This window comes from Strix uralensis, chromosome 5, assembly GCF_047716275.1.
Source record: "Strix uralensis isolate ZFMK-TIS-50842 chromosome 5, bStrUra1, whole genome shotgun sequence".
Lineage (NCBI taxonomy): Eukaryota > Metazoa > Chordata > Aves > Strigiformes > Strigidae > Strix > Strix uralensis.
Genome location: NC_133976.1, coordinates 45,258,644 through 45,271,415, shown reverse-complemented (window position 1 = coordinate 45,271,415; position 12,772 = coordinate 45,258,644). Strand labels below are relative to the sequence as shown.

Below are 12,772 nucleotides of genomic sequence, written 5' to 3'. Positions count from 1 at the left end.
GCATTTAATGCAAAAGGCAGCAAATCTAACAAGATCATGAATAAGTGACCTGGAGATGTGGTTAACCACTTTTTGCTATCTCCTCATTTCCATCTGCTCAGCAACATTAACTTTTTAAAAAAATGTTACTGACACTCCCAATGCTGCTCTTTACGGGAGCAATTCCTGCAGCTGTAATTGCAACACATGGTTGAGAGTAGAGAGAGGTGTTTTTGAAGTATGATCTTGAGACTGCTTCACTTGAGGTTAAAAGGAATACATAGATTAGAGTTTTCTTTCCCCATAATTACTGATTCATTAAAAATTAACTGGTTTTAAGTAAAAGAGTCAAGTGTTCAGAAAAATGATCAAAGATAGGAAAGTTCTAGAATGGTTGGCTTGGGAAGGTCAAGTCTCTGTTAATGGAGATTAAAAATCTGCCAAGAATAACATAGGCATTGCTGATGCTACCTAAGGACAGGAGCATAATTTAGCCCCATGGGTTCCCTTTCCATACTACTCTTTCACACTTCTGTAATTCAACTTATCCTCTTATACCTCCAGCTCAGTGTTAGAGTGACTTTCAGTGTATCTTCGGGTGATTAATCTACTGTCATTTTTAGCTCATTTCCTCATGAAATTTTGAGCTATTCTATTCAATTGTTATAGCATACCAGAGACTTTCAGTGTTTCGTATTGTCACCTCTTTAACTACTGACTAAAAGAAGTAAAAGCTGTCGTGCAAGAATAGAACGATAGAAAATGTAAACCATTTTTACTTTAAGAGGACTATTTTTTGCATACTAGAATCCATCCTGTCATGGGTTGAAACCCAAAGGAAAGGGTTTCAATGCCACACACAAGCTGCTTTACTTTGTGAGCCCCATAAATACCCAAGATGCTAGAATAACGTTCCAGTCTCCAGGACAATTTAATATTCCACCCCAAAAGGTTAGGTCATTGAATCAAACAGTGGGTATTCATAGAAATAAGGTGGGAAAGGAGAACCAAAGAGAAGAACAGCATCTTAAGAGAATAAAAAAATGACATAACAGTGAAACTTCTCATAACAAGTCTTTCATGACTTGTCCACATAGGTTTAATATCGTGAGGTATATGCTTAACATTTTCTTGTATAAAAAAGAGAACTTCTGAAGCCAGTTTTTAAGACAACCCAGCTGGCCACTTCCTAGTTAAAAGCCATACTCACTTCTTGGAACCATAAGCCTGAAAGGCATAATGGTTCCAGAAATACAATTTAACACTGATAATGGTACTAACTGCACTAAAAATTACACATTTACTTTTCTATCTAATAGAAAAATAATTGTTTATTAACAAAATAATTCATGTGTTTTACCCCATTATTTGACAGAAACTTGGAATTTGGCTTGTCTGTACCCCTTTTTACAGTTTATCATTCAGAAAATAATCAAGTAACACATGCAATTTGAAATGGTGTAATACTACTTGACTGTGAGAATAGAGCTTTAGCTCTGTTTTTTAATTTATATTTTAATTATTTCACATTTTCAAATGAACTTTCATGACAATGCTGTTAGTTTAAGTTCATGGAAATACCATGGTGAAGTTTCAGTAAAAATTTACTAGTATTTATATGATGCCTTTTACGTATTCATGCATTTTTGTGTTAAAAATAATTGTTTATTCCTATAACACTAATGGTATTGACAGGTAACTTCTCAGTTCAGGCAGAGGTTTTAGAGGACTACAGAATACCAGGCAAGAACAACTAGTGAAATCTTAAATAGCTATGCCTGAAATCTGTCAGAAATTGTAGCAGTCTCATTACACTCTGATCTGTGCACAACAGATACACTGTCAGGGGACTACTGGCTACACATACAGTGAAATAAAATCAAACGTTGAGAAAAAACAGGGAACACTCCACCTGAGGTCAAATTGTTGCAATTGGCACAGCATATTTGATTCTTTAAATCTGAAAGTGCGCGCAACAAGTATCAGGGGAGGGAATGGAAACAGATTGAGGGAGTGGTGGTTGATCCTGTCAGAAACTTCACAACAAATGCTTTTAGATTTTGTACTTTGATTTGGCCCCTGCAAAGCTCAGCAGACTGTTTCTGGGCACCAAATACAAATATATGAGCTGAGAAAACAAATACTTTGTCTGAGTTCAGAAGGGCAGAGAGAATGAAGGGGGAGAGGGCAGGATCCATGCTGCACCCCTCACCTCCTTGCCCCAGGTTGGGCATCAGTCCTGTAAGCCTGAATAGGAGTCTAGGTGAGACAATCACCTGGGCAGTAAGCAGGAACACAGATGGTTTACATTACGATTTTTTGTCATTTTTGCTTTTACACTCAAATAAACTACACTGTGCAAGTGGTGTGAGTCATCTCCTGCCCAGAGACCCCCAAATACCAGCCAATCAGACTGGTAGCAAGCTGGATATCTCATGGGATAGTGAAATCATAGTCTCAGGATGGAGAAACTGAGGGACTCCGACTGAGGAAGCATTATAGCATGGAGCCTCACACCAGCAGAAAGGTGAAAAGGGCTTTCAGAGACAAAGAGTTAGCCTCTTGCAGACTGTGTATCTGCAAAAATTTATAGAACAATAGCTTCAGAGGTTTGATACCACTGGAATTTAAAAACCAAGCAAAAAAATATGCAGTTAAACTGTGAAAAATATGTACATGGCTTGTGCTCAAGGTTGTTCTGCCAAAGCTTACCCAGGGGGGCAAATGCAGCCACTTGCACAGGGTGGCGAGGGGACACAGGAGAAGTTCATGGCAAGGTTTGCACAAGAGATCCCGCAATTCACACCCGCTGCTGGTAATCCAGGCACAGGAGATCTGCAGTCATAGTAGATTTTTCCTTCAGGGCATATGTGAACTTCAAATGCAAAATGCAGGTTAAATGAGATCAACCCTTCTTTTACACTGAAGGTTTTCTATTTGGTTTTGTTCACAATCTATTTATTTTAATGCACAGTTAGCCTACATTACAGTATACATAAGAATACAATCTGAATAAAAGTCTATAACTTCATTTGTATTACAGAGATATAAAATTAACATATGTTTTAATGTAAAAAAAATAGACCAAAACTTAATATTAAGCATCTGGATCTATGTACCCTGGCTCTGATACACATCCCATTCTGAAAGATGGAGTAATTATGCCTTAGGTAGACAGAATCTTCAGAAGTGGCATAATTTTCAGTGTACTGAAATCCCTTCTAAATCTATTAGAAATTAATTAAAAATTTACTTTCTAGAAATCAAGACCATAAGGCTTCCTAAACATGGATAGTGAGCCTAATTTTAGGTATTCCCGTGAGAACATATTGACCTACACCTCACATGTAATTATTTATTTTTTTAATTTCCCAAGTGACTTAGTAGTACAATTTGTGCTATGGAAGAAGGAAAAAGAAAAGACCAAGACTTGTGCTCCCAACCTCCTATTTTAAATATGTCATTACATTAAGTATCTCATAATGAAAATACATATGAGGAGAAAATCAAATGACTATTCAATGTCAAAAACTTTCTCTGTGCAACTGTAATATGAGACAAGACTGTAAATTACCTGTATTTTCTGTAGTGGTTTCAATGCATTTCACTGTTCCATTCAAACACTGACTGGAAAAGAAAAACAAACCCATCTTTATTCAAGGGGAAAATGTTTTGTAGCCACAATGTTAAAAAAGATAATACAAATTAATTCAACTTAAACAGAAATCAAGGGGAGAATTAGAATTAAGATCTGAAAGCATGAGTTCTGACCAACATTTTGTGGGTGTTTTCTAATCACTGATCTGTAATGAGGGCCTAAACTAACAAAGGTGTTTACGTACTATTTAGTTGCCTAACTTTCACTAAAATAAAAAGGAAGCTGGGTATGTCAGCCTCTGCGGGAATATAGAGCCAGATGATTCAGGATGCTGGCAGTGTAACAGAAAATCTTATCTGCCTTGGTGAATATGAGAGGATAAAGTACGCAAATTTCCTGTTGCACAGACATTAGGATACATGGCTTTGGTCTTTTCATGATAAAATACAGAATTGCAGAAAAACACTTTCCACAATAAACCCAGTCCTCATTTTTTCATTTTCCTCTAAAAAAATGTGGAAAAAAAAATAATGCAATGCAGAGACATAGCAATGGCAGAAAAAATGTAGCTCCTACTCTCACCTCTTGAACTACATGATTACCAAGCTTCAGTTATAACAACTATAATACATAAAACCTCAGCAAAAATCAGCCTTGACACTCAAGTCACAAACATGATTTTAAATCAGCAGGTTGAGAACATTTCTTGTAAAATGAACAAGTTTGACCAGGAAACCTGGGAGGTTTCCCCACTCATTTCAGTGAGGTCAGGATTCCGTCATAAATTAATAATACAAAATGACACAAATATAGCTCCCTGCAAGGCTTTGTTTGAAAGACTTTCCAAAATAGAATCACATTATTTATTCTTCCAAAACAAGCCTCATATTGCTATCATAATGTCCCCAGGTCTAAGAACAGGACTACAACCTCTGTGTGTGTGTTTTGAGTTACTCTTTAGTCCCTGGCTTACAGAATTTTCCAGGTATTCTGTTGTTAAAATAAGCAGGTACATAATCCAATTTATATTAGTCTCTCTTTTACTAAGTGTATAACAAAAATAAAATCTTGATGCAATAGACCTTCATTCTAGATGAAAAAATTCTCAAGGCTCTTGAGTAACATCCAGACTGTGATACATGAAAGATAAAATTCTTGGCGCTCAAACCTACCAGGAGCCTGTTGGCGTTGGGAGGATTTCTCCAGGGTGGAGGGCTTTGCCCTTGTAATGACAATGACAGGCAGATCTGTTAAAAGAATATTTATTCATGTAGACACAAAAGCAAGATGAAATGGGATTTAAGAGCAATTCATTTATCAAGCTATTATGGTAAGTAGGCCTTATAATTTATTAACTCAATTTTTATATTTACAGTATACTTCTAAATGAAAAACCTAAAGGATGACACTCTGACTGTATGAAGTCAGTGGCAAAACTCCTGCCATCTTCAACAAGGCCAGGATTTTCCTCGTCTCCACATTATTTATTTACTGTTTCTGTGCATTAGTCTTATAGAAAGGAGCTTTTCTTCACAGTTATGGGAGTAGTATGGCAACATGTTTTTCCCATTCAAAGTACTGTCAAAATCATGGGGCAGAGGAACTATCATAGCAAAATCCATTAACTTTGTCTGTGATAAGAGCCAGATGGGATAGAAGTAGCAACAGAATTCCCTAGAAACCATGCAAAACTATGGGAATACCAAGTTACCTCACACTCTTTAATAGTCTGAAACAGTCTTTATCCCTACAGTATGAACTTTCCTGATCTTTCCAAAACATATGTCGCAATGAACAGCAATAACTCTGTATAATCTTGAAACTTATATAAACATTCATTCCAGTTTTTAATTCGGTACCTGAACTCAGTAACTCCCCATGGTGGTAAGCTGTATAATTTTGGTACACAATGTACAAAAATTATTTCCTTTCTTTGACTGTTTCCTTCCATTTAACTGAAGGGGTTTGCATTGTGAGACAGAAAAAAGACAGTCCTAATCACACTCTCCATACTATCCCTGACTTTATGGATTTCTACTACATAGATTCCTTCTCATTTTTTCTTAAGTGTTAAAAACAAGGTTTTCATGTGAAAATGCTTTCCCATTAATTAAAAATTTTCATCACCCTTCTCTAAAGCAATGTGACATATCTTCTCTGAAGTGAAGTAGCTTGCTGCACACACAGTAGCAGATGAGGCCCCACTATTGATTGGTACAAAATGATATGAAATCTTCATGTATTGCTTGCTATCCTGTTTAGGTTATCTACGTCTCGAGAGAAACACCAGAAAAACTACTTTAAATCTTGCTGGAAAGAGGAAAATCTGCCTACGCATATATTCTGTTTTCTTACGACTTACATTGATACACAAAAGTTGACTGACTCTTCAAAATATTTCCCATCAGGACAATTACATCCTTCTGCACAGTCATCACCACAGATATTTGCCACAGAAAACGAAGCACAGGAGTGTTTACAAAAAGAAGAGCACTGATGATAAAGCATACCACTGTGACACATCACAGCTGGAGGAGAGAGAGGGAGAGAGAAGGGAGAACAACATACTCTTAAATTGTGAACATTAGAAAACAAAGCAGTATATCATGGGAGTGCAGAACAGCAAAGCAAAATGGTCTCTTGCTGCACTGAGGTGAGTTAAAACGCATGAGGAAAATATGCTTTTTTACTGATTTCTTAAGTTAGAAATGTTTAGATTCAGGTGGGTTTATGTTAGACGATTCCTTGGCTGGAATGGTCTATTTTGTAAGAAGTGTCTATTCTTTATGTATGTTAAGTGTGTGTGATGGGTGTGTCTATCTAGTAATTCAGGCTTCCAAGAGAGGAAGAATGGTCCAGTTAGGCTTGAGGCATTACTCCATGGTTTAGAAATGCCTTGTTTTAAATCATTGCTATATCCTACTTGGCAAGTCACTACCTACCCTGCCTTGCCTGCCCTGGAGAGCCCCCACCACCCTGGCTTGCCTTTGCTTAGAGAACAGCCCTGCTTCTGCCACTCCCTGATTACTTTAGCCTGATAGGGGCTTCCATATGACTCAGGGGTTCAAAGTCAGAAATTTAAATTCTCTCTGTAGCCAACGGAAAGGGACAGGACCCCCTGTGAGGCATCTCAGGGTCCCCAACTCAGATGCCTAATGTAAAGGCTATTAGCGTTCCCCCCTGAGTATGTCATTAGCCCATGACACAATTCTAGTTTCCAGCAAAAAACGTCAATCCCTGTATTTTGCGGAGCAAATGAGATTTGTAGAATTTTACACATTTCTAAAAGATACTCCATTCTGCCAACATTACTCACCACAGTAAGAAATATGAGATCTGAAGTCAATGATGACCCCGTGCTTGCCACAGACGTAAGCATAGTGTGCCAGAGCATTACACAAACAGCTGCTTCCACACTTGCATGCATCAAAGCGGCATAGGTGGTAGTATAGTCCTGGACTGATGTAGGCATGGCAGGGAGCAAAAACTTCTTGGTTGATGATATCACAGTGAGATGCATACCCAGCTAAAAGAAGGTTTTAGCCAGATCCATTTTAATATAACAGTTAAGAACATTAAAACCAAACAGCCAGTTGTGCAACAAAAACTTGTATACAATGTCTTTCTGCAAAGTTCTATAGTTTAAAACTGACATTGTAAGCAACTCCCTCAACAATAAACTTCACTTAAGATAAAAAGAACTATATAAATACAGTTATGCCTTCCTCTAGTAGTGCAGGAAACTTAAATGGCAAAATAATATATCTCAAAAGAATTAGTTAGAAGAGACCTCTAGAGCTTGGAATATGTTTTTTCCTACTTGGTGCTTCACTTAGCTTTGAAATCAGCAATGGCCATATACTTCTTGGCAGGTGGACTGAGGAAGAATTACAAACTGGAGCTCGAGGGCATGCAAGTCCCAAGCTGGCCATATATCTTCTAGTGCCAACAGACACTCCTCCTACCACTGAAGCATACTACCACCCCAAACGGTGGAATATCTCAGGAACACCATTGTGTGGATCATATTTAAGCCAATTTTGCTGCTAAAAGAGTGTCCCTACCCTTCATCCTCCCTGTTCATTCCCACATGCACACACTGACACAAGGATTTCTGGAGTCTCTCAGTAAACTAGATTCAAGGAATGAACTTGACTTGGTTGAAAAGTAACCTGACAAAGTAAGTAAACAAACAAACAATCATTTCTTTTTCAGTTTCATCAGATTAAGATCATCACAGACCTGGAAAAATGCTTGTGCTGGCTCAGCACAGGTGGGAGCATAGGGCAGGACTACTTACTCAGGGACTGCTTTTTCCAGTTATGATTACAGGATCGCAGGAAAATTCAGGCTGGAAGGGACTTCAGGTTATGTAGTCCACCCTCCTGCTCTAAGCAGCTTACATTTATGTCAAACTCCACCTTCACTGAGGAAGCACAGAACTGAAGGTGAGGTATGAAGTATCTTGGAGAGAGCAAACTTGGCCAAGATGTACTGCTTTAGAAGACAGCCGATGCTGAAGGCATAAAAAGTCTTAGAATGCCCCAGACTCTTAAAGTTTTATAGTTATTCTAGGCTTGCTCCCACAGGCTCTAAATATGGCCAAATCCCACATCCTTAGTGAGGTCTTATGTCTGAAACGTCAAAAAACATTACGCTAAATTCTGACAGAATTGGTAACTACTGTCTGTCCATTGTCTTCATTAACTGAAAAAAACAGCAACATGGAAAGAAGGAGGCAGTGAAAGTTCAATGCAAAACATAGGCACGTCAACTGGCCAAAAGTAAATCTTTACTCAGGAATTTGAACAAATCCACAGAGCTCAGATTGTTTTCATCAGTTTGTTCCAGAGAGCATAGATGTAGGATAAAGAAACTTTTCATGTAACAAGCATGGAGAAGTCAGAGAGACAGGACTTTTGATCTGAACACACTCAGCAAGACACTGTCTCCTGTACTTTCTTTGTCAATCTACAAACTTGCATCGCATCATTCCTCTTGACTTGCATAATTTACAGGACTACAGAAAGTGTTCTGCCTAACACTCTGCATGTCTATTAGACAGCAGAATTTAGGAATCATGGCCAGTACACCCAGCATTAAATGATCAACTAGATGTATTTACAAAGGACTTCATTTTACATGCTAAATATATGAAAAGAATAGTCTTTGCCAAAAAAATAAAAAGGAAAGAAAGAGCGTACATCTAAAACTGAAGTTGAAATACATGTATGTGCAACTCATTCATAGAGAAAAAATATCCCATAATAATAAAATACAGCTAACTCCAGATTTCCATGTGAAAACATACCATTTTGCTGATTAATGTTGCAGGGATCAACCACAGGAATATTGATAGGCACAGAACAAGCTGAGGAAACCTTCCATGCATTGGCATGAAGTTGTGGGGTCCCTTCTATCATCCCTGCTGGAGAACTGGAAAGCAAAAGATCAACACTGCAAGCATCTTGCTGATCTTATGGACTATATGGGTAAGGATGCAAGTACATCAAAAAACCTTAGATTCATAGTCACATTGAACATTCAACATGCCAAAAGAATTTCCATCTGTGAGGTATAAAAGAAGAGAGGGCTTGTGAAGCTTTTTCCTCAATACTTTACTCATGCGAAAATTCTCTTACACTCAAATTCTGCCCTCACGCTTTATTCAGGTACTCTGAAATTGATTCAAGGAGTCATTAATGAAAGGACAATTTGGCCTTTATTCAAGTACATACATTCAGTGAAATGTCAAAAATTTGACTTGTTAGCTAATTTCAGTGTTCTAGAGGGAGGCTGTCTGCATTTTGATACTGTTTTTCACCAAGTATTTCAAAAGCATTTATTATTGCTAGAAAAGTTTTGTGACATTATAGCTTGAGGAATTTTGGAGGAAATGAAATAAAGAATAAGGAAAGTGTGTCCTTCTAATTAAACTCTTCCTGTGGTTCAGAATTATATTTTTTTTCCATTAAAAATTGATGTTGGAAAAAAAAAATCAAGCAGTAGTAAGTGTTAATCATGTGGGGATGATCTGGTATTATCATCCACTCTTTTTGTCAGTGCTCATGTATTTGCTCTGATGATAAGGGAGCAACAGGGAGGAAAAAAAGTGCATTCAAGTAATATCATCATCCAATAACTTCTATAAATAATATGGTAGTTTTCTAGAATTACTTAGCTAAACATCTTAGAATGACTTAGCTAAATTTAAGAGTTTCATATTTTTAAAAGTGACTAACATTTTAATTAAGAGATTTTATACTGGTTAGTTTAATAAAGTATGAGCATGTTAATTAAATTAAGTAATCAGATGATTACATTCAACAAAACTTTTCACTTGTTATTAAATACAATCTAAATGTGCAATATGCAACTTACAGAAAATCGTCTCTCAAATTCCCATTGTACGTTCCACATAATCCTAATGTTCTTCTCTTCCAGCTGACATCAACTTGAACATAGATCCTCTCTCCATCTTTAGCAAACAGTATCTTCAAACCAAAACTAGTTTTCAGTTGAACAAAGAAAGAAGATATATTCTGAATTTCAATAGCCCCTGCACATAGTAAAAGAAAAAGAAAACCAAAGTCACTGAAATCCAGCCTGTATTAGTTTATCCCTTAAACAAAATAGATTTTGAAAACTCAGAAATAAAATGAAAAACTATGCACAACTTCACCTGCAGCCAAATAACCTCACCCATTCTCCATCTGAACTTATGAAACTACATAACTTTTTCATCAGCAGCACAAATCAGGAATTGCCACTACTGTTGACAGTAAAAAAATCTCTCACCTTTCTGTACCTGTCAGTTACCCAGAAACCACTCTTTCATTTCTTTTTTTTTTAGAAGAAAGCAACGCAACAGCATGCCTCTGGCAATGAGAAGACAAGACAAGAAACCACTTGTTTCTTAGTCTCCAGAGATGTTATAAGATTAATTAACAGATGTCTGTAAAGTGTATTGCAATCTTTAGATAGAAGGTTCTCTCTTACTACTATTGATATGACATCAGTATAGCTCCTTCCTTAGACTGTATGTGAACTAAGGCCCTATCAAATTCCCAGCTTTACTCTCCAGCAAATCCATTATGTGAGGAAATGGAAATTTCACAGTCACAGCATTCATTTGCTGCACATTGTTGGGCTACTTGCAGCTGCAGGCTTAAAGCAGATCTACCTTCACAATCAGCCTCTATGCCTGCACACACACACACACACAGATGTATAAACTGAGAAGAGACAGATAAAATACTTATGTGATGCTTAAAGATGTTCTTAGCTGATAAGACTTACTAGATAAACCCAATTATTAAGAATGTGACACCAAAATATTTGTGATTGATAGATTATATTTGTCACAGACTATGTAGAAAGACAAGAAAGTGATTAGGGACTGATTCAAGACACAAAATGAAATTATCAATTAAATTATAAAGCAGAACTGTCAACATAGCTGAAAATATAACTGAGCTATGAAACTCATTGCCATAGGAAGCTGTGAATGCCAAAAATAGAACCGTGACTGGACAAATTCAATGAAGAAAAGACATAGCTGAAAGCACCAGCACAGAACTCCCTAAACTCTGTTTTGCCAGAGACTGGGAAATGAAAGGGGAACTCCCACTTTACTCTTTCAGAAAGAAAAAAAAGTCCGGTAAGAATTTACTACTGATCACTGTAAGATACAAAATTTAGCAATATTATTTCCACCTTCAGTGCTTAATGTTATAACATACTTTTAAGGCTGATTTATTTTACTGTCCTTTCCAAAAAGATGAAGTAACCTGCCTGAAATCACAGCATAAATCAGTGCTGAAAGAAATGTAGATTCTGTAGAGCACATGGATTCTATTCTGTGCCATTTATTCCAAAAAGCTTTAATCAAGCTAGACCTCAACATCAGCATCAAGATGATTTCCAATCTCTCTTCACTTCCCTTCTTTTTCTTACCTCCTCCCCGCTAAACACAAACAAAATGAGTGGAATTTCTAGGTAGTCTTCAAAATAAGAAGGTAGCCTTCAAAAGAAATGAGGGCATAATGAAGGACTCTATTTCACAGGCTGAAATAGTACATTTCTAGAACCATTATTAAGGTTATAAGAAGTGACTGTATATTTCATAAGTTACGTTTGAAGAAATTCATTCTTCATAGACAGATATTATTAAAAAGCTTTGGAGCATATAAAAGAAAGAATGTGAACTCTTGTAAAATTATATTCCATGCACTTCTTACCATTAAGGTTAAAAGCTTGGTTAAGGCCAGTTTGGACTTGACCATATCTCGTGAGAGTTACTTGTTTGCTCACATCATCTTCAAGAACTAGTGTTATAGACTCAATGCAGGCGTGGTCAAAGTTCTAAGTGAAAACAAGTTTCACCGTCAGAAACAGGCAAAGACATTAATATTACCATGGAAAGCAAAAACAAACAAATGGGAAAAAACAGTTGTATAGAAAAGAAATACCAGAACTCTCATCAGGTAAATCAATTGTAAACTATCACTTGAAGCATTAAACAGAGCACCTGAAATTGTATGTAGAACATAATAAAGCATTGTATATGCATGTAAAAGCCAGGACAATGCATTTTAGCTATTATGGCAGTAGTAATAAGTGGACAGGGGGCCCCAAGTACTGATACTGGGTTCAAACAGCCATACTTTCATGGCCACCCTGAGTGCTCCTCATTGTTGGGTTAACCAGTGTTTGAGCAAGAGTGTGACACTGTCTATATCATGCTAGTGCAACTAGAGACCAAATGCAGCAATGTAGCAGAAAGAAACTATTGCACACATGAAGGGGCTTCTCATCTTGAAACTTAGTCATGATCTCTTACTCCAGACCAAAAGGATATAATTTCTCCACAACTATACTACAATGCTTTATAAATATCTGACTATCAGGAAATGGTGACTTATAAACTAACTCACACCCATCATTTCAGAGTGCTATCCAGGCAGAATTTGTGAACCTAAGTACAGGAGAAAAGATGACACATAACCAGCTTAAACCAAACATCTTATGCTCCCCAGGGCCCCTATGTTTTCACCCAGAAACTTTCCAAGGTGCCTAGAGTTGTGCTAAGGGTCATTTCCAGTAGTATCCTTGTCTCTCAGTGGCTACCTAACCAACCATTCCATGCTTGAGGCCCCCCTCAGCACACAGGCAGCTGTGAGTGACAGTCTCAGA

At 37.2% G+C, this 12,772-nt stretch overlaps 1 protein-coding gene across 1 annotated transcript in view; it reads right to left on the bottom strand.

The window, feature by feature from the left end:
• The window catches only part of OTOGL (otogelin like), a 102,032-nt gene that overhangs the window by 67,509 nt on the left and 21,751 nt on the right, over nucleotides 1–12,772 (bottom strand). Inside the window, 8 exon segments of the mRNA XM_074870243.1 lie at nucleotides 2,692–2,854; nucleotides 3,554–3,606; nucleotides 4,750–4,824; nucleotides 5,940–6,105; nucleotides 6,894–7,103; nucleotides 8,889–9,013; nucleotides 9,959–10,136; nucleotides 11,818–11,941. Of these exon segments, the coding sequence (XP_074726344.1) occupies nucleotides 2,692–2,854; nucleotides 3,554–3,606; nucleotides 4,750–4,824; nucleotides 5,940–6,105; nucleotides 6,894–7,103; nucleotides 8,889–9,013; nucleotides 9,959–10,136; nucleotides 11,818–11,941 (1,094 nt within the window).